Source organism: Strongylocentrotus purpuratus, unplaced genomic scaffold (assembly GCF_000002235.5).
Source record: "Strongylocentrotus purpuratus isolate Spur 01 unplaced genomic scaffold, Spur_5.0 spur5_scaffold_4, whole genome shotgun sequence".
NCBI lineage: Eukaryota > Metazoa > Echinodermata > Echinoidea > Camarodonta > Strongylocentrotidae > Strongylocentrotus > Strongylocentrotus purpuratus.
In genome coordinates this window covers 25887985-25911987 of record NW_022145610.1, presented here as the reverse complement: position 1 = coordinate 25911987, position 24003 = coordinate 25887985, and the positions used below count along the sequence as shown (strand labels likewise).

Sequence of the window (24003 nt, the reverse complement as noted above, 5' to 3'; positions counted from 1 at the left end):
TATTATTATTATTATTTTTTTTTTTTTGGGGGGGGGGCGCTTTTGTTTTGTGTTTCAAAAAAGGTTTACTTTACGTTATTATCCTATTTTTTGTATCGTTTCTTTGGGCTAGGAAAAATCGCTACGTGGATCCGCCCCTGGATTGAAAACAAAATATCCATTTATTTGATGATAAATTATCTGGTTCAAGCTTTAATAGGGCTATCAGCTAGATAAAGTGAATAGATACTGAAATGGTGGAATCGGTATCGTATGGAACAATCTTGACTTGCCGTCCTGTATTTGTCTAGTTATATTTAAATCCCTCGCTCTCATTCAACTATTCCTCTGCGGACCCGTTTTAAGCATTACAAAAAAAAGAGTCAAATAAAATCTTCATACATTTAAGTAGGCCGACATTTCTAGATAAATTCTTTTATAGTGTGTACCCCCCGCCCTCCAAGAAGATATTTAAAAGCAATATATTGAATTGTGCGACGGGGGGGGGGGGGGGGGAGAGAGAGAGAGAGAGAGAGAGGGGGGGATATAGAGACAGAGGGAGAGAGAAAGGAGAGAGAGAGAGAGAAGGGGGAGGGGAGAGATTTTCTTTTTGAAGAAAAAAAAAAGAGCCATCTCTCCTCATGAGAGGTGAAGTATCAAGAATGAGGGCACAAAAGTTAATAAAAAGAAAATTACTATGAGGGGGGGGGGGGGGAGTAGATGCGAGCCATACCCTGATTGATTCCACTGCTGTCGGCAGTAACTGTTGAGACTAAAAAAAAAAGTTGTATTGCCCTTTGCGACCAACCCACAAATTTTGAAATCTACGGTCGGCTTTAGAGAAAAAAAATATTAAAGCATTCAAAACTAAGAAATATCAGCCCAAAGAGGGGGAAAGAAAAAAAAGGTAGAAAACAAAGGTGGGAAAAAGGGGGGGAAAAGGGGGGGAAGGGGGGGGGGGGGGGGGAAAAAGGGGGGGGGGGGGGAAAAAAAGGGGAAAAAATGGAAAGAAAAAAAAACATTTCCGACCGACCGACCCATGTTTTGGCAACTAAAGAGCAAAACAACACTTTTTTTGTTAGGCCTTAGGTGATGCACGCGTATATTTTACTACATATATCTGAACTTTGAAATGTACCATTAACTTCTTAATTCATTTTGAATGACTACCGGTATACAATAATGAAAAACAGTATTTAATCTCAAAGGTCCCATCGGTACCTTGCAAAGCGAATACAAAAGACCACAGCAATAGTAAATAAAATTCATTTCAAATTGATTTATTCCTTCGCTTTTTTTCCTCTTGTATGCCAGCTAGCGATATGAACAATCAGATACTTTCATAAGTATGAGCAAACAGTGGAAGCATGCAGTAATAACTTCTACAAAATTTTAACATTTTAAACTTCAGGCAATAAATTATAAGCATATATGAAAGCAGACTCGTCATAAATGTTCCACTTTGAAAACTCATCATTACATGTACACTTATGTAATATAGAAATGCATGTACAAAGCATGTTACAATTAATGTCTCTCTATATAACAGATGTATTATTTTCTGAGATCTAGCCACCACCCATATGCCATACAAAAATTAAAATGTAACGATGTATACTTTATACAACCATGGTCATTCACATTATGCAACGATGAGGATACTACTGAAATAAAAAATGAGACCAACATTAAAAAGAGGAAGGGAAGGAAATGTTAAGAAAAATGGGCAAAATGATAATAACTTTAGGCCTACTGCTAAATACTGCATTTGTATTCAAGGTAAATGGAATCAATAATTCTAGGGGTATTTTTTATTTGATAGAGAAAGATTTAACTTGATTGTATTAGATTTTTTCACAGATACATCCATTTTATATGGCTCATGATAATTTTGTACAGTCCTATAAATACAATGAATTAGTCGTAGACAAGTATTTCACTATGAAAAGAATTAAAATGAAGATGAGGATAAATATGATCGTTTATACCTGACCTCATGTCAACTACATAGATTTCATCAAACTGATTTTGGGTACGTACTGACACTAGATATATGTCCAGATTACCAAGTAAAACAAACCATGTGTAACATTTATTTCATCAATGACAGTTAAACTAACTTTGCAGAAGTAACTTTTGTTTTAATTCATGTAGTTGCGTTTAGAAAGCAGAAAAACATAGAAGTGAATTTCTCTTTGAGCATACACACCAAATATTGTTTTGCCCTAAGCTTTCCAATTTGTTTTTGTTACATATAACAATTCTGATAATGCAACTGAAACCCTTTCATTTTCACATGAAATACATTTTCTGTTATATTAGGGGATGCTATAATCTTGGTGAAAATTCAAACAAGCTTATTCAAAGAAAAACAGTCATTCTTATTCTAATGAAGTATGTAATTTTGTTAAAGGGATCCGGTAACTTTGTCTCAGATCCTTAAACAAAATCCTTGATTTAGCTCATGCTGCAACCATAATTATAAACCTTTAGGTCATTCAGGAATCCCATCACTTTTACAAGCCGATCGCCCGGCTGATTATCAAGATATTTAAGATTGAAAATCAGAATTTCATTTTGCGTTTTCCTAATGGTTGTCATAACACTACAGTCTATTGGGGAAAAACGAGTAGGGTAAAACCGGTCACTCAAAGATTTTTACATTTTTGAGGCACTTCTTGATCATTTTGAAGCGCAATTTTTTTAGGGCTTCAATATTACACCATATTACAGACACTGATAACACGTAGGGCCGTGCATCTCAGATTTAACATTGTTAAACGATGCCTTTAAGGAATATGCTCCAAAGAGACAACGTCTGGCTCTGGCAAACCCCTGACCTCCCTCTCCTACAAAGGTAGATCCCTTTACTACCCGAACATTTAAGATATTCACAGAATTCAATGAGTATTGAAAAGCCTACATTTAAGATATTCACAGAATTCAATGAGTATTCAAAAGCCTACATTTAAGATATTCACAGAATTCGATGAGTATTGAAAAGTCTACATTTAAGATATTCACAGAATTCAATGAGTATTGAAAAGCCTACATTTAAGATATTCACAGAATTCAAGGAGTATTGAAAAGCCTACATTTAAGATATTCACAGAATTCAATGAGTATTGAAAAGTCTACATTTAAGATATTCACAGAATTCAATGAGTATTGAAAAGCCTACATTTAAGATATTCACAGAATTCAATGAGTATTGAAAAGCCTATTTTTGAAGAAAGAAATACACCGTTGTATCCCAAGTTTGTACCCCTTACATCTGATAAGTCAACATATTCAGCTCAGGGTACAGGGCTTTCATAAAACTTGATATCAATAACAAGTTCCAAGCTACTGTTATAAGCTACTGAAATCGTGGCATCTGATTGGCTGAGAGCAAATTTGTCATAGAAATTTAGCAGTTGTTATAGATAACAAGTTTTATGAAACGGGCCCCTGGCTCTGGCAAATCCCTCTCCTACAAAGATAAATTCCTATCTTTCCTACCCAAACATTTAAGATATTCACAAAATTCAATGAGTATTGAAAAGAAAGAAATACACCATTGTATCCCAATTTTGTATCAGCTTACCCCTTACATCTGATAATTCAATATTTTCAGCTCAGGGTACAAGGCCCTGTTTCATAAAACTTATTATCTACAACAAATGATACATTTCTATGACAAATTTGCTCTCAGCCAATCAGATGCCATGATTTCAGTAGCTTATAACAGTAGCTTGTAACTTGTGATTGATATCAAGTTTGCTCTCAGCCAATCAGATGCCTTGATTTCAGTAGCTTATAACAGTAGCTTGTAACTTGTGATTGATATCAAGTTTGCTCCCAGCCAATCAGATGCCTGATTTCAGTAGCTTATAACAGTAGCTTGTAACTTGTTATTGATATCAAGTTTGCTCCCAGCCAATCAGATGCCTGATTTCAGTAGCTTATAACAGTAGCTTGTAACTTGTTATTGATATCAAGTTTGCTCTCAGCCAATCAGATGCCTGATTTCAGTAGCTTATAACAGTAGCTTGGAACTTGTTATTGATATCAAGTTTGCTCACAGCCAATCAGATGCCTTGATTTCAGTAGCTTATAACAGTAGCTTGTAACTTGTTATTGATATCAAGTTTGCTCTCAGCCAATCAGATGCCTTGATTTCAGTAGCTTATAACAGTAGCTTGTAACTTGTTATTGATATCAAGTTTTATGAAACAGGCTCCTGGAATATGTTTTGCTTGATGTGTAGTTCATTGGAGTGTGACAGGAAAAAGGGCATGCTAAAGCTGGAAAACACAGTGATAAGTAAAGGAGTGAGTACAGGCCTTTAATGATAGACAAATCCTATAAATACCATGACTCTTACAATCATATGCTGTTACCAGGCAATGTTCATGGTCATTATACATGTATGACCTCATTTTCTGCTTGATTGAAAGGTCGTATCACAACAATACAGGATGTGAACAAAAATTATGCAGGACAGTTCATAAAATAAATGAAACTTAGAACAGTACATAATTGTGATATAAATTGACTTCATTTTTCTTAAATATTTTGTCAATATAATAGACTCTTTACGCATTAAATAGGCATTTCAGGGAAACAAATGAAAAAAATGGATGGCATATTGAAATCTTTGACATTGATTGAGTTTACTGCAAATTCTGCAATGGTTTTCTCAATAATTTTTATGATAGGTTTTTTACTTGAAAGTAAGTGCATGCATAATATATTCTTTTGACAAATAACTGAAAATATCTGCTCAATAATATTGACATCTTAGCTGCGTATCACTTGAAAGTGAGTAAGTCATACATATAATAAATTTATAATTCATTCTAATATGTACGTCAAAATTGACAACCTCAGAAACTCCATAAGTATGGGAAAATGAATAGAAATGAAGGAAACACATATATGACATGATAAGACTACATTGATGGCATTATACGTATTATTTGAATGCTAGTAATGATAACAAACAAAATTTCTTGTAGCATCTACGAAATGTATTATGACTTAAAATGCATGATAGCAAAGTTATAATGTTAAGCCATGAACAAGGAAAGATGGGAACTCAAGCTGGTAGTGAAGAAACAAACCAGAGGTCCCATTAGTGCATAATCAAGCTGGTAATTTTCAGCAAGTTTTCACAAGTTTGCTTTATAAACATCTTGCTTATCCCTTATCTATACAACCATTCGATGCACAATACACCATAAACAATGACTTATGGGCGCCAGTTTCTCTTCCACTACTATTTTCCAACTTCCATTACCAGAAGTTGACCTTCAAATACACTCAAGACAATATCGCATCATGATCATTTCGATATAATTTCACGAGACACCATCTGTTCTTAAAGATAAACTTGAGTTCTGGTAAAAAAAGAAAATTAATTCTCACAGAATCAAACTAAACTTACACTGAATGTTCAAGAGTACATATAAATGTCATTTGCCAGACAATGTGGGTAGAAAATGTATACTGACTGAGTAATGAGCATAGAAAGATAAGGAAATCAAGATTATATGTAGTCCCATATACATCTTTCTGTGTATAGTGCTTGTAACTTTACCAAGACTACATTTTGATGATCCCAGAACCTTGCAGTACACACCAATACTTACATGCTACATGATAAACTTTTTCTGATCCATTCCACACCTTTTCTTTCACAATGCAATTGCATGACCAGTACTCGACTATATCTTTAATATCCACCAGCAGCCAACAATAGCAACACTAATGCACAGCAATTCACAGGTTCAGCATTCACATTAACCCACATGGCATCAAATAGGAGGTTCATCTCTGTAGTCCTTTGACAATCTGATGGCGATTTTCGCAAAGTAGTGGACACGTGACCAAGTACCTGGTCTCGCGACGAGTTCCTCCAGTTTCCGAAGCCCGCCCTCGCTCACCAACAGACGAGAATACTTCTCTCCTGGGGTAACAGGATAGAGAAAAACACAAAGAAACAAACTTTAGATCATATGTGGCACACTCTCAGGTCATAAAGTTATTAAAGAGGCTGTAGCATGGCAAATAATGGTTAACGCCATCTACGACTTCTTTTGGACAACTGCACGTAAACGAATGGATTTGATTGACTGGGTCAGTGCGCTAGCGTTCGCGAAACAGACCCAAGTTTTCCTCACGCTTCGGTTTCGAGTATGTTGCACGCACGTGAATAAGTAGGCCTACTGCAGTCGCGTCTTCCATAGTCGTATTATACCCCATTGGCCCTGAGTCATGCCACAGGGACGACACGTAGTCTCGTCATGCTACAGCCCCTTTAAGTAATTAGCTAGAGGATAGAACAAACATTTTTACCCTCGACATACATTGTTACTCCTTCTGATTCCGACGCCTGCTGCAGATATGCATGCAATCATGCGATTCTTACAGATGCACAGTGAAATCGTGTCATAATTTGAATATTCAATCCCTACCTTTCATAAACTTTTAAGAATGAACTTTACCCTCAAAATGATCAAATGTATTATATGTGTTGCACACATTTTTGAAAACTGGAGTTCACTGGACGACAATCGCCCTGAGATTACTTTGTGTGACGAACACTTTGCGTGACCTAATCCTACATGTAAATATTCAATACCCTGAACTTGATCTTAAACTTTCATACTAAAATTCAATCACAACCCCCCCCCCCCAACATTTCAGTCTCTATATTAAAGGTAATACAAAGTTTTGGAAATTTTAAAATTGGGTGAATAGTGATTCTTTACAACATTGATATATTTGGATGCCCCTGTGGATGAGCACTAGAAAATTTAGCCCCTTAAACACTTCTGCCTTCAAGAAAAATTGAACATAAAAATTTACTGGTGCTCCCAGTAAATTTTGATAAATTTCAAATAGCGCCTACGGCCGTACAATGGTAGCTGCGACCATGAAATTCTCAGAATATTTAGTTGTGATATATAATTTCCAAATGGGAATAGAAAATTGGTTGATTTTAGTCAAGAAACATTGTTTTATAGCTTAATTAATATCTTGACCTTGAGAGGGAGCTATACAACATAAAGAGTTTATTATTTACACTTTCATAACTTTAGACTCCACTTCAACCGCGACAACGATCACTGAATATTGTAGGATCACATAATAGGCTTCCAATATGTTCATTTGAACCAAATTCATGACCCCATACCAAAACTTTGTATAACCTTTAACTTTGATAAAATACAGCCAGAAACAACTGTCACTGGAGGATATGTGTATGATCACCCACTTATCGGCAATACTGATTGTATGAAATACTTACTCGAGACTGTACATAGGTTGGCCAGAGCCCACGTAGCCCACAGTTGAACATGAGGTGTGTGGTAGGTATGAAGCAATCTGAGTATCGGTTCAAATGACCTGCAGAAAGAATTTGGAAAAGAAAACCTATCAATTAAGTGATCTAGAATGTTTATGACCCAATATATCAAGCGGCCAAGGTTAGTAATCATTTCAATGAATAAATCTGAAATATTAGTATCTGTCTCAGTTTTAGGCTTTCATGTGTATTGTTTGTTTGTTTTTATTTCTGCATTTTCAAAATAGAACATAATCATATACATAAAATAACAATTATTTCTTCATTTTACATAAATATACATTTTTAAGTACATTAAATAAGACGCATACAAAAACAAATATTTTTCAATGAATAAAAGATAAATAACAGAAAACGCAGGAGACCACCATCATGAGCGGTACGCTTGAAATCGAAATCGATATGAGTAATACTTGGCCGAAATGTCTATTTTTAACTTTTTTTTTAAACCCAGACTTTAGAAGGTTAGTACTGTCATACCAAATATGTACAATCTGATGTTTTATTTGATGTTCAAGAATAAAATGATTTTGAATTGAATTGGATTGAACTGATGTTTTGGACTGACCTGTAGTTGATGTTCCTCTGTTCATCAAGCTCCCACGACTCAATGGCGTCGGCCATCTTGTTGAGGACCTCGCCCCTGCTGGTACTTGCCCTCCAGACATCCTCACCGTCTGAAGCCATGTGAGCGAGGGCGCCAGCCGCGTTGTAACTCACCTCGATGCCATCAGTCCTATCCTGGAGGAGAGACCTGCATCATGGAATGTAGCAAAACATTTCACGTGATTTCATGAAACTATGTGTTTTGTGATACATAGGAGAAAATTTGTGTCTTTAAACTCATTTTGACTATCGATATTTCATAACAGGTGAACAAAATAATTTGTAATAACGCGCTTAACAAAGATTTGTGCATTAAATATGATTACATTATCAAAACTAGATGGAATTTTGACTGCGCGCAGTCAAAAATGATGCCTCCGCAATAGAGCAATTTAAACAAGTTTGGAGTTTAAATCTCCAGTGGTTCTTGAGATATCATAATAACAATCTCAATGTATGGAATTTCATAAGTTGACCTCTGTGACCCTTGACCTTTGACCTACGTGCTCCAAAATCTAATCAGATTGTCTTCCTATGGTGATACACACTATCATTAAGTTTGAAGTTTAAATCTCTAGTGGTTCTTGAGATATTATGATAACAATCTCAATGTATGGAATTTCATAAGTTGACCTCTGTGACACTTGACCTTTGACCTACGTGCTCCAAAATCTAATCAGATTGTTTTCCTATAGTGATACACACTATCACTAAGTTTGAAGTTTAAATCTCCAGTGGTTCTTGAGATATCATGATAACAATCTCAATGTATGGAATTTCATAAGTTGACCTCTGTGACCCTTGACCTTTGACATACGTGCTCCAAAATCTAATCAGATCGTCTTCCTATGGTGATACATACTATCCTTAAGTTTGAAGTTTAAATCTCAAATGGTTCTTGAGATATCGCGCTAACAAACTCAATACAAGGAATTTCATAAGTTGACCTCTGTGACCTGTGACCTTTGACCTACGTACTCCAAAATCTAATCAGATCGTCTTCCTATGGTGATAAATACTATTCCTGAGTCTTAAGTTTAAATCTTAAATGGTTCTTGAGATATTGTGATAACGGTCAAACGGGACGGACGGACGGACGTACGGACGGACGTACGGACGGACAACCCGAAAACATGATGCCTCCGGCACCACCTTCGGTGGCGGAGGCATAATTAACAGGAGGACTTGCTTTTTTTTTGGGGGGGGGGTTCATGTCTACTATTGTCTAGACATCAATTCTTTATTTTTTTTTTTTTTTTTTTGCTTTTGATCCTGAACAATCGCACCTCTTTATAGGACGGGGACTAGAATTACGCAAAGACAGGTACATGATGGAAGAGTTGAGATCTTAGTTAAATAAGCCCCATGACCTTCAAATCAACCGGAAGACTTGCTTTTGATCCAGAACAATCACACCTTTGTATAGAGTACCGAAGCTGTGACGTCATAAAAATATATTTTTAGAATTTCTCAATTCTTTCTACATTTTCCGAAAGAGCATCAAAAATAATGTCCAAATGTCCAATTGAATATGTGAAGTAGGTTAGGAGCCAGAGCATATAACACTGAGTTCCTATAGGAAATATATTCATTCAGATGGTCATATCTCAGCCAATACTTGACATATTCAATTGGTTTTCGACAGTTGGACATTATTTTTGATGCTCTTTCGAAAAAAGAAAAAATTGAGAAATTCTAAAAATAGATTTTTGATGACGTCACACTTCACCACTCTATAGGACGGGGACTAGACTTACGCAAAGACAGGTACATGAGGGACGAGTTGAGATCTTAGTTCTTTGACCTCTGCCACATTACCCATAAGCCCCATCATGTTTCGAAGTAGCTCTGGTCTCTCCCTGAAGGTCTATAATGAAAACGATAAAACATTAAAAAAAATTAAAGCTACATTTGTATTTAGTTCTTACTATAAACAATATTTTAATTTTGTTTAATATCCTCAGTTTGAGGACTTTTGTTAAAAATTAAATAGAAGCCTTTCATATAAATGTACATACTTACTACGCAATCACATCATATCTATAAAAGTATTTGATAAAGCACTTAGTATTAGCATTTCATACTTTATATGTCTTGCATACGCTTTGAAATAACAATGATTTGAAACTTAGCTGAATACACTAGGGACCGTGAATGTTTTTCTGATTGTTATTTTCTCTGAATTTCACATGTATTACTAGTCGAGACATACTTTTTCTCTGCTCGTTAATTTGGCAGATGCTTATAATGGTTATAAGCCAAGGAAGTATATTGAAATCACTGAAATGTACAAATCATTATCACTCTTTGCACTTAAACTAACCTCTTTACATCTGAGGAAGAGTTGCATTCCGTCACCCTGTAAGAATAGTTCACAATTGTGTGCCGTCTCATCTGAAAAAGCAAAACAAAATAAAAATTAATATTTCATTGGAATACGTCACATAAAGCTACCAGAAAATTGTAAGTGAAAATAAATGCCTGACTACATGACAAACGCTTCCTAATAACATTTGATTAGGATCTATGTTATTATTTCATAACATCAATGCCAAAACAGCACATGTTGGGACCCTAATATAAAAGGATTCCTTGACTGTTCTTTTTCTTACTTCTCTCCATTACAATGCGAAGGGGCATATCTGTGATATGTACTATAAAAGTATTGTATATGATTAACATTATTATGTTAGTCAGTAATAGATAGTCTAATTGGTAAATAAACTGTGGGGTGAAATTTCATCTGAACTAAAAAGCGAAATTCTATTCCCCTTTTTGGGGACTTGCACGAGTCAAATTTATGGTAGGTGCAAAGTCAATGCAAAATCTGAACTGTAGTCCCACATGTGGAAATCTGTGCACTGGATGAGAGAAAATTGACCAGGGGTTGTTTCATAAAGCTGTTCGTAAAGTTACGCATGACTTTACGAATGACTTAAATATAAAAAGCCAAATGAGGTGCTCAAATAATTTTTAACTGCATCGACATAAGAGTTGGGGTATTGCAAACTTGCGATTGATTGGATGACTTGATCAATCGCAACTCTTTATAAGAAGGGTCCTGGGTTCCAAGGGTCACAGTCTGGCTTGGTTTACGAATCGAAATTACTCAGGCCTACATTAGACATTAAAAAAAAATTAAAAATTAAAAACAAACCTGTGACATTCCATAGTGTACTCCAAGCTGTCTCCATCACTTCGTCACAGATCTTGCGGTCCAAACGATCCTTGATTAACTTCAACATGCACTGCAAAGATTGAATAAAGATAAGATTAAAAATCAAATGTAAACCATATTCAATCAGTTTTATAGATTAGATGTCAGCTTCTCATAAGACTAAAATTATCAATTTCACATAACTCACACAATTTTTCTTCCTTCAGGGAAAGTCAATCCCTAAAATTAAGCTGATTGTAGTACATGCTAAAAAAAGTCAATAAATGCAACAACAAAACAAAAAAATTAAAGAAATTGGTTAGTCGATTTTTGAGAAAATCCACTGAGAAAATTGGGTCATGGAGTTTTGAAAATCCCTTTAAAAACTGGAAACTCAATGATGCACTTCATATTTTCAACCTACTCTCTATTTGTTTTGTATGGAAACTTAAAAAATATCAAACTATTTATTTAGTATTCATTAGAGGGATCAGGTAACTTTGTCTTAGATCATTTAAATAAATCCTGGATTTAGCTCATGCTGCAATGATAATTATAAACCTTTAGATCAGTCAGGAACCCCATGACTTTTACAAGCCGATCGCCTGTCTGATTATCAAGATATTTATGATTGAAAATCGAATCAAATTTTGCGTTTGACAAACGGTTTTCATAACACTACAGTCTATTGGGGAAAAACGAGTATGGTAAAACCGGTCACTCAAAGGTTTTTACTTCTTTGAGGCACTTCATGATCATTTTGAATTTTTTGGGGCTTCAATATAACATCATATAACAGACACTGAAAACACGTAGGGCCGTGCATCTAAGATTTAACATTGTTAAACGATCCCTTTAATGTATACTGCAAAATTGCCACTGAAACTCACTGTGATAATGCCCAACTTGCCGACCTGTAGCTTCTGTCTGCCTTCGACATGACACACGATGGAATTGCACATGTGGACGTAGACTCGTTGAAGGAGGCCCTCTCTGTCCTCCGTCAGTGCAAGTTTCACAAGGTTCTTGACGACACGCTCGAACTGGAACTGGAAGTCTTCGGGGATGGAGAAGTTGAAGAGCGTCAGGCCGCAGTTGCGCAGGAGAGTCACGCTGTCTGATACGCCCTCTATGGCATCTAGCAGACAGTTGATTACCGCTCTGATTGATGAATGCATGATAAAATAATAGCATTTATCATTTAGGTCGTTCCATAAGGTTGGGGCAAAAAATATGACGATGTCCATGTAACGTTGGTATAAGATCTTCTACTACACATGGAAGATGAAATCATCTGTTGAAGATTTTTATGCAATTAATGTTTATGGCAGTGCCCTGCCAGAATCATTCCTGTTTCAGTTACTTCTCTTCAAAATCTTTGCTTATTAAATTAATACACTTTTCTCTTTTTACCAGGGTAACATGGACATCATATTCATAACATTACATAAACTTTGGGTCTATATTTTGATTCACCATGAAGCTTGAGTGTAAACATAGTTGGCTATGCTTTTCAGTTTTCAAGCTAAACTCAATTTTAGCAAACATTGTTACAGTCAATAGGAGACATAGTTTCTCACTTCTGGTATGTCACACAAATTTGCCCAACCCCATGGAATGATCCGTTTGCTAAAAAAGCAATGTTTCTATTTATATGACTATTGTACTCTGAATTCTAGCTGTTGCAGATTTCTCTGTGTTTTTTCTAAAGGAATCTTAATTTCCTATGCTTATTCTAACTTTTTGTTCAACTGTGACAAAAAGCAAAAAATAAATGGCGACTTCTTTGTTTAGTCATTCATTCATATTTTGGTCAGTATTTTATAACACAGACAAAGAGGAAATATTTAAATTTCTTTTTCCACACAAAAGATGACTTGTTCCATTAATTTTTTTCATTGATTTAATCACCACATTCTTCCTATACTAGTTAACATTCATGCTGGAATCAAAATGGCATATTCATCAGAAAGAACAATATAAATAGTCTATTTGTTCTAATTAACCTGATGACATCTGAATTATCTAATTCCCATAAGCTTAATACAGGTACCATTCAGTTCCAGTATTAAAGCAAAGGGTTAAATTTGAATAACTGCTGAAGTCTTCACTTACTGTCTCCCAGACTTTGTGAGTTGCTTCTTGTAGTTTCCTCTTGTCAGGTGAAATAACGATGCACTGAAAGGAAAAGATCAGGGGGGGGGGGCGTTTCACAAAACTTGTCATCAGTGACAAATGACAGTTGTTGTTATAAGCTACTGAAATCCTTGCTTCTGATTGGTTATCAACAGATTTGTCAATGATTTTTGTCATTTGTCACTGATGAAATACTTTGTGAAACCCCCTCCAGGAAGAGGAATATCACATCAATCAATAACTCTGATCTTTGAAATTCATACTCTCTTGTAGCAAAATCTAAATTGTAAAATCTTTTGACAAAGGTCATATTCAACCTCAAGTTGCAAAATGTATTAAATTATCATTTGGAATGCACTGAAAATGTATGTTAATGCCCATTGTACTAGTGTACAGGGGGGATTAGACAACACTGTAAGGTAACTAGACAGGTGGTTATCTCATCAAGTCAGCTCTCAATTAACATAAGAAAAAGAGGATCATGGGGGACCAATGGTCACCGATTATTCATTGTTTGGTATATAGCGGGCGCAAGTAGCTATACCGGTAAGTAGTGCAGTGGGCCTTTAAATGAAAATTAAACTGTCTATGAATAGATTCATCATACTTTTAAAGCGTGATATGACGCGTTGAGGTATTATACATAAACGAGCGATTTGCAGAAGGAAACCTTGTATTTTATCAGCTGAGACTGGCTTTATTAAAAGTTGGAAATGCTATAACAGTGTTTCGTTGTAACATTGAAGTTATTTCTCAGAATGTACAATGATATTCATGTTACAGACAAGATTTGCAGAGAAAACACAACTGATAAACCTAAATTTTAAACTGTCGATTACCTTCCCGATATTTGGATTTGGTTATCGCTAGGGTACCTCTTCATCGCTTCTATTATACCCTGTAAACACAAACAAAGAAAACAAGCACAAATTACACTTGAAGACAACTCCATCCTCCTTGGTTATAAAGAACGATTCTTCAAGTCATCACATTAAAGATACTATGTCCCTTTTGCAGCCAGCATCAAATTCTGTAGAACTTTGCAGGAATTATAAATATGTCATGTATGTCCTATCTGTGAAATTTAAACGTTAGCAGTGTCCTAATATTCAAATTAGGCAAGGAAACCCATTTACTTGCTAAACTTCACTGTCAGACACTATTGAGTGACTGACTGGCTTTTTTTCATCTTTGGTAATGACATACATGAAATGAGCTGTAAAGGGGTACATGAGCATTTGTCTACATCAATAATCCACTTCTGGCAATGGCCAAAATTAAACCAATTGAATCTTTGAGCAGCATAAAACGTACGACCATTCGATACAATGGTCTGAAAAATCAGACTATTACTTACTGGCTCTATAGCTCCTAAGTCGATTCGACAACTAATTGTCGTTATTTTCCCACTTAAGACATTTTCAAGCGCCCTCTTTTTTAGGGAAGTTCTAAATTAGTATTGTCTTTCAAATGCCGTTGGAATTTGACCTTTCCATTTTTTTTGGCCTGCAAATGGGACATAGGACCTTTAACCCATCCCCTACAGAAGCTGGGTGGTGCCTGTATAAAGCTGATGGGAATGCCAGAAGTCAGCATTCAATGGGTGAAGATGATCTGACATATATTCTGACGACATTTGCTTAGGCTTTAACTTTTCAAACGTATATAAAGTTAGGGTTGCGACTCAAGATTTAGATTAGGTTTAGTGTTAGGTCGAGGTATAATGCTGAGTCTACAGTCAAAGATAGACTTTAATTCATATGGCAAATCAACGCCAAAAGTAACTGTCACTGGAGCAGTAGTCATAACATCTTTATAACAACTATTCTTGAATTCTGGCGATGGAAATAGATGTCATTACCGTAAAACATTTCCAAAAGTTAATATTGTGTTCTAGTGATGAAATGGCATTTCAATATTTCAAGATATATTGTCATGCACTAGATAGGTTGTTTGGATCAGCAAAATGTAAACAAACTAATAAAACGTATGTTTTCAAAACATACCAACGAAAACAATATCTTAGACTCTACACTGTGAGTTCTCTATAAAATAAATCAATATTTTAATCAGCAATCAAGAAGAGGAACACTAAACATTGATATTAGAGTTGTGTTAAAAACATATGAAAATATGTGGCAAATGAAATATAGGAGCTTTGTTTTAAGCAGTTCTTCAAGAATTAGTAACTTTCCTTTCTCAGAATCTTTCCAAATCATTAACCAACATGATTCTCGTACTTTTGCAGGTTTTCAAACAAAATTGACTTTATTTGACCAATATTACCTGTACTGCTCTCAGAGGGGATCTGCAATTGATAACTCTCAGGATATCAAAGTAGGCGTTGAGTCCTTTGAGCAGGAAACCTCTCCTTTCAACGTATTTCTCTACTGTGATGAGGATCTGGTCTTCATTGGCTAGTCCAGCAACCTGGTATAAACAAACAGTAATAACAAGATGGACCTTTGACTGTGCGCAGTAGAAAATGATGCCTCCGCCATGGAGCAATTTTACAAACCAAAACCGAAGCATTTTTAAAATTCAAGTTTGATTGCAATCCTTTAAAAGGTTCTCAGAATATCATCATTACAAGCTACATGTATGTGTCATATACATGTTTTACCCTTTGATCTGTGACCTTATGACCCTAAAATATATTCAGTTCATTGGCTCTGCAAGATACATACATGACCCAAGTTTGGCAGGAATCCATCAATGGGTTCTTGAGATACCGCGATCACGAGCTGTTTTTGCATACATAATGAGTCCTGTGACCTTTGATTTCCTCTCATTTCTCTGCTTCTATTAAAACTAACTTAATATCAGGGCAGGCTTGCCTTTAACAAGAATGTAATCACTTCAGGGGGTAATTGTCAAGGGGAGATGTCCAGGGTATTAAAGTGTCCTAGGGGGTAATTGTCCTGAAGGTGGTGTTCCAGGAAATATTTGTTTGGACATGGATATAATTTTTGTCATTTTATAAAAACAACGATTTTTGTTTTTATTTTTTCATTAAGAATGCCTTACAATAAAATTAGATGTACTCACCCTGATCGCTGGGACGTGTTGTCCTTCGCACTCGTCCATTCCAACCAGTCCAAGAAAATTCAGTTTATGTCTCAATCCTTTAAGTCCTTCTATACTGCTAACAATCGTTTCCTCCACTTCCTCCTCCTCCCCCTCCTCCTTCCTATTCCCACTAGTCCCCGTGTTTTCATCGTCATCATCGTCGATATCCATGGGTTTCTCTACCGGGGCAGGCCAACGGTCCACGTTGTCCTTTCTAGCCTCAGCATTAGCACCACCATCATCCTCATCCTCATCCTCCTCATCTCCGTAGTCAGAGTCCAGCTCCACCGCTCTCTCATCTTCCGATGATGAAGACGACGAATCATCGCCGTCCATCGCTCCTTGCTGCGCTAACAACTGAAGCTCTACGTTGTTTCCATTATCAAGCTTTCCAGCATCTCCACCCCTGTAAGTGCAAGGAAGAAACATTTAACACAATTCAAATGAGAAAAGATACTATTTTCAGTTTATCACTTTCAGGGCAATGCATCCACGATTGCTTATTACTTTTCCAACACAATCCACAGACCTGCCACATTTGGTTTTTGTAATCAGGGAGATTTTTGTGAAGCGAGCGTTTCAACCGAGCGAGCGAAGCAAGTGCGTCGTTGAGGGTGGGGTCCAAGGGGGTCCAGCCCCTTGGAGCTCCTGGTTTTTAGCCATTCTGACACCCTTTATGTGCACAAATTTTTAATGGTATTTGAATATTTTGAAAGTACAATGTAAATTTGGGTATTATTTATAAGGGATCAGTGAGGTTTCTTAGATTCCAGGGCCGATGGTGTTGAAGATTTTTTTTTATAAAAATGACCACTTTTGTATTAAAAACATGAGCTCTAATTATAACCTTATTTTTAGCTTATCAAGTACACTTTCACAAAATTTTGTACAAATATATTCCCATTTAAATGTTTCCAAAGATCATGAAAATACGATATATAAAAGACTAGATCAAAGAAAGTCAACATGAAGTAGCTCATAAATGTGCGAAGTTACACTTAGATATAACATGAAATCCCACATGAAATGATCTTTTTTTCCCTTTTTTTTTTAAATCGTAAGAATCCAGAAGATTTGTATGTGTGTCGGGATATCGGGAAACTGGTGGATTTTCCGGGAGTCTCCCAACAAATCTGGGAAGGCTTGCATCTCTGTATCCATATAAGGTGAATGATTTGTTGTACCTAATCATTATACACTTTAAAAACAAAAGGAAGGCCTTGTTGTACAAATGAGTTGGCTGTGTCTGATGATTCAACAAGGGAAGGTTTAAATAGCAGTTTTCACTCGCACAATCTCAATTACAAAGATTAGATGAAAGACGCCAATATTTATGTACTACTTTCTTTCAAAAAACATTATCACTCACTGATCAATTTAAACAATTTCTCCCACAAAAACATTGTACTAGAACACTTAGAAATTCAAAGAAAATTCCGGATTTTAAATGTAAAACCAGTCGCATGCAAAATAGTCCTATTCCAAATTTGATTCGCCTGTATAATAACAGTTAATTTGCTCATGTTTATATTTATTGTAATGATTTATCATTGAAATGACTCGATTCCTGTACATTCTTGTAATAATTTTTTATATCGTACCGGTATGTTTTAATGATATTGAATTGCTTTTTACTTTTAAATTTGAATAATTATTTCAAATATTACTAAATGTTCATACACCTGCTTTTGCCGCTATCATTGATTACTTTACCACCATACCCACTACTGCAATATTGTAACATGACGAACTGTTGTATGATTTGCCTTAGTCCATATTATGTTGGCATGTAATTATGTTTATACCTTTTTTCTTTTTTCTTTGGTAGAAATTATGTTCATTAAGTGTTTTTTAATCGTTTATGGTATTTAGGCAGTAGTAACGTGTCACGTTTTAATAATTTTTAACTAAATGTTATGTAAGTTTTTTACAATGTATATATCCAATTCGTGTAACTCATGTGCAATTCAGTTGTGAAACTGCCATTCATGAAAGATACAATAAAATACCATTTATCTATCTATCTATCTTTAAAACCTTGTTGTGATATCACTTTGCAAAGTGCAAGAAAAATCATACATCTTCTGAAAAATTTGTCTGACTTTTATCAAGATCAGAATAGTCAGTTTCTCTTGATTTTTCCAAATTCCTAATAACTACTGAATTATGATACTCCCATTAGGCTAAATGGACCGTCCGATATTGCAGGTAGCGTGTAGCTCAAGTAAACTCTAGTCGTGCTAAACTTGACTACACACATTTTTAGCTATTTATTAGTCACATTTTAGATAGGAGGACATTCGAAGGGCAATCCTCTTCTATTCGTGGGGTCCTTTCTTCCATGAAACTCTTCTACACTCACATAAAAAGTTTATTCCAAAGCTCACAAATTTCAGTTTTAACCTTCAACAAAACTTAACCTTCACTTAAAGTGTTACGGATTTTGATGTCATTGCAGTTTTTTTAAGCGGTTTCATTCATCACATCGTCTGTGCAAGGCCACAAGGGCATTGCCTCTGAGAAGTATATTCATTAACGACCTTGTGGCTCCAAACAGGAGATATCTGAATAGGGTTTTACCACTCCAGCAAAGCATAGATTCAATGCTAATGCGTATTGACCTCTAGCACTCCACTGCGTGTTAATAAGCAGCATTTGAATACATGAATAGTCAATACACTCATAACACACAAATGCACACAATCATGCCGATGTGGCTGATCAGCAAGTTTGACAGTAGACTTACAATTTGAATTTTTAAATTATTCTTTCTAACATCGGTAAGTTGAAAAAATTGTATTTTACTGCTATTTGGGTGTCATCAATTGTCACTAAAGTACTGACTTTGAGTGAAATCAGTTTGTACAGTGGTGTTTGAAATGTTGAGAATCAATAGCATAGCTTTTAATACACAGCCAGGATAGTAATGCAGCTATGTGTGGGTTTTACTCACTCCTGGTTGTCGACTCTTTGGTGATTCCTGATGTCGTTTCCAGACAGGTCTAGAGACAGGAGTGAGGGGAGGCTTTTCACAAGGAACTTCAACATGGCTGTCGTCAGGGGTAGTTTGTAACCCTCGTTGTTGACAGAAATATCTAAATGCCTGGAATTGAGACGAGCGACATATCATTGGCAACAAATATTTTTGATTACAATCAAGGTAAAAATTGTAAAACAACATAACCCTCCCACACAATGACCTTATAGTCTATGAAAAATTAAATTCCACCTGTGGTGATTCCCTAATCCCTATAAAGATAAAATATCTAATGATACCCTTCCAAATCATTTGCTGGAAAAACATAAAGGTATACCGTAAATCTCTGTGTATATGACGCACCTGCATATTTCTTGGGGAAAAACAAAACAAAAAACAAAGCAAACTCACGCGGGGAAGGACTTTCATTTAACTGCGAGGTGCAGTTGAAGGCGCTGATTTGTGCTAGTGAACTTGTCACAAATAATAGTAACAATGTCCTGTTTAGAAGTATGTGTAAGATCATTAATGTAAATGAAAAATAGTAGAGGAACTAGGATAGAACCTTGTGGTACGCTGTGTGTATTAGAAGAAAAATTGGAGGAATTATTATTCAGAATTAAGACATGAACTCACAGTAATCAGCCCTTTTCTTATTTCATACCTAACTTTGGTTGGCAATTGAGTTTCCTAATCACAGCACGATTGATGCATACCAAGTATGCTACAGGAATGTTACCTTAGTTGTGGGATGTGAGACACATACTCCAGACTGCTTTCCACCAGAACGCAATCATGAAGAACTAGGGACCTAAGCTGATGCCTCACAGGCTCTAGGAAAGATAGATCTCCATTCTTCACCACTCTTGAGACATCCAGCACCGTCAGGTTCCGAAGCTCTTGGACAAGACAATGAAGTTGTACCCCACTCAAGTCTGTGTATCCTATGTTCAGACTCCTCAGATTCTTCAAAGGAAAGTCAAATAGGGGAAGTCCGTATTTCTCCAGGGCTTCTCTGCACTTATGGAGATTCAGTAGCTGTAGGGACGTGAACTTCAGCAAGGACGGCAAGCAGTCTTTACTTAGGTTCTCGCATTCTGAAATGTCTAGCTCAACGAGTTTGTGGTTGGACAGCTTCTCAAGGCTTTCATCCGAAAGGGTTGTCCTACTAAGATTGATCTTTTTCAACTGGACTCTACTCTTGTCGCAAAGTGCTTGGAGTTTGCTGTCATCCAGGCCACCTCTCCTTGCAAGCGTGTTGATAATCCTATCACTGATGATGCTGGGGAGGTACGCATCCTCGCGTAGGGAAACCACCTTTCCGTTCGTGTCTACCACACATACCGTTCTAAGATTATTCAGGGTGTACTCTATCAATAACTCCTGCAGAGTTGGAGGACTGGGATCCCCTGCTCCTACCTCTAGAGCCATGGCTGATGTCCACAGGGGTCACTGACCTTCCTTAATGTCCCCTCGTGGGTGGGCAATGATCTATGGATTGATTCACTGTAAAAAGAGAAACGGGCAAAATAACAGTGAGATTAATTAACACTTTGTTCCAGAATAAAACGTGCATTGTTTCCTCAACCATTTGGACATTCATGGTCAGTTTGCTTGACAAGAAAGCTTTTTTAAAGGTGACCCTACAAGTAACTTGCAACCAAAATAAGTTGGACAAAACCTAAAACCGTAAGTAAAAAGTGATACCAACTTATTGTACGACATTTTGACTTGCAATTTATGCAAATAAATTACTTTTGATGGATCACTTTTTTTTGATAAATTACTTGTAAAATCTCATGCGCAAATTTAAGTACTTGATGTTTTTATATTTTTTTCTTCAGTTGTAGTGCAATCTGGTTCTAGATCGAAGTTTTAGAATTTTGACAATAAATTTTCTAGTATCACTTATTATATTATTTGTATGTTAAAATTTGGACATTCATTTGGTATCAATTGATCTAATATAAATTTGTGTAGAATATGAGAAATTATGGATCGAATATCACATTCCAAATTATTGTTTAAATGTTTGCTATATCTCAGGACACTCTCCCAAATGGGAAGACTTCCTTTTGCGACAGCCACTCAACTTGAAAAAAAAATATGGGTACAGCTTAGAATGATGTATCTGATAATAATATGATATATAAAACATTATAAAATAGGGTTAACTTAGGGTAAGGTTTAGGGTAAGTGTTAGGGTTAGATGACATAGGTAGTGATTAGGTGGCCGTCGCAAAAGGAAATCTAGTTTCCTATCATATCAAATGTATTGTTTTTGTTTTTAACACGTACCGTATGAAAACTATGATGTTTAACTAGACTCTAGTCTAGATTCTACTCCAACTCAACAAGTTGTCTCAACATTACAAATTGACTGAGAGATATCTTACTAATATTTCATTGCAACAATAAACAATGCCCAATGCCAATGGAACTAATCTCACCTAAATAATCTAAATCACAGAGTTTTAATGTAGATCTAGATCTACTCAATCACAATCTCTAACCCAGTCTCAGCTCTAAATTCAGTGAATGATCATGAATCATCATTCTATTACTCCACGACCTAGGCTATTATAAATTAAAGATTAATATAGAGACAGAGACAGTGGAATTCAGACAATTCTCACTGCACATGCACTCTCACTGTAAATTCTCACTGCATGATATGCAATTAACTCTCAGTCTCAGTCTCACTCATGCACTGTTTCACTTTCTTTCAGTCAGACTCAGTACTCAGTCACGTCACGTCACTACATGCTGCACTAATGCACTAGACTCTAGTCAGAGTCAGACTCACTCAGTCACATTCACAACAAAACGAGATTGCGAGATTTCATAAATTCTACCCAAAAGACATCAATTCTATAACATGAGGGGCCTACCGGATATCGGAGCAGAGACATGTAATGTCATGCAAAATTACAATTAGTCAAACGTTGACCCATTTCCTTGGCCTCGCCTTGCGAAACACATCGTCAGCTGTACTGTGCCTATGTCAAAGTTGAGAACGACGCCATGTAAATATTTGGGACTTCCCACATGCACAGCTAGCTGCACTGCACTGAACCTAGTCGACTAAAATAAGCCCAATAGTTGTCACGGGTTTCGGTGTCAGAGTCTACATGAACATGAAAGAACATTCCAGCATGCTTGTTTATATTTTCATTGATATATTTGACTTCAATAAAATGCATATTCTATGAAAAATAGATCTGCATACAAATTGATCAATATCAACAACAAAAATCACTTTATATTTATAAAGAAAACATTCATGAATATACTACGTACATTGGATTGGATTGGATTGGTTTGGTTTATTGAAAAATCACATCAAACAAGCAGCTCGCAGGCTGAAAATGTTCAATTTACAAACAAGTTAAAAATATAGAGAGATATAAACATATACAAAACTAAAATACATATTGTAAATCATTGTAAGATGAAATCGAAATTGCAAAACAAAGTTATACAGTAATGTAATAATATACTTTCATGTTGAAGAACCAAGACGGTGGGAAGGAGAGAATGTAGAAGAAAAAGGGAAGTTGTTTGAGTGAAATAGTTGAGAAAGTATTTAACAATGGCTAAACAAACATTTCTATTACAAAAAATGAAATTAAGCATTAAAAAAAAAACCTATTGAATGGGATGAAATTAAACCGTAAAAGTCAAAATGACAGTCTCTATTCCGTTTTCCCCTTTAATATAAATGTAATGACAGCATTCATCTTAATCGAGAAAGTTGTTCAAATAAAATTTAAATGAGTATTTACATAACAATATAGTGTAATTTCGAATTAGATATTGCACATTACTTTGGAAAAAGAGACCCAAGTCAAATAATTGGCAAGGGCATGAATTTGTATTAAAAAAAATATATAAAGGAAGGGAACACTAATGACCTAATGAAACAACGGATTAAAATATGTTTAAAGTTTTAGGCAGTCTGAGAGTAAATTGGATAAAAGTGTATATTGCAAATTATTATACCGGTTTGTTTAAAACCAAATGGGAATAAGAAAGTTATTTGTCTAAAAAATATAGTAAAGAGTGTATTCAACAATTGCCATTGTTAATTGTAATGACATCATTCATCTGAAACAAGAAAAAAAATGATATTTGAATAACAATATTACATAATTTCGTATAAGATATTGCACATTATATTAGAAATAAAAAGCACAACATTAATATTTAGCAAGGGCATACAATTGAAGTTTTTTTTTTTAAAGGAACACTTATGAATTAATAAAATAATGAAACGATTTATAGATTCGCGTTAAGCAGTCTTATTGCAGAGGGCATTACATGGGCCCAACCTGGGCCCAATAGGCCTATGATAATGAGAATGAATATAGTTTGACTCGCTTTTGTAAAATTACCTATTTTGCCATATAGCTTCTAATTCTTCATAATTAGTGCTCTAGAATGCAATAATAGTATACATTTTTTTATAATTCAATACGAATATTACATAGGCTATAGTTGAGCACGCCCACGTATATACCCATTATGAATGTACAATATTCAGAAAAAAGTATCAATTCTTCAAACAGTTCAACAAAATTTTTGTGAAATATGTCCTGCACACAATATGATACAAATCATATAACCTGGGCAAAGGCATGAAGAAATCAAGTTTTTAGGGATATTGGCAGTTTGTGTAGTGATTTCCATTGTTCCATAGTTTCTTTTTTCAAAAATTCATAACTTTCT

The 24003-nt window shown here is 35.5% G+C and overlaps 1 protein-coding gene across 1 annotated transcript; it reads right to left on the bottom strand.

The window, feature by feature from the left end:
- Window positions 1-5587: 5587 nt before the first annotated feature.
- On the bottom strand, window positions 5588-22317 carry LOC589978 (protein zer-1 homolog). The gene is made up of 14 exons (XM_030997460.1): window positions 22167-22317; window positions 20015-20781; window positions 19252-19401; window positions 16278-16704; window positions 15516-15659; window positions 14069-14127; window positions 13209-13271; window positions 11984-12254; window positions 11094-11184; window positions 10260-10330; window positions 9694-9803; window positions 7899-8084; window positions 7274-7371; window positions 5588-5929 (listed from the first exon to the last, which is right to left on the bottom strand). The coding sequence occupies exons 2-14, from the start codon at window positions 20704-20706 to the stop codon at window positions 5778-5780; spliced, it is 2514 nt and encodes an 837-aa protein (XP_030853320.1). The 5' UTR covers window positions 20707-20781; window positions 22167-22317; the 3' UTR covers window positions 5588-5777.
- Window positions 22318-24003: the final 1686 nt, after the last annotated feature.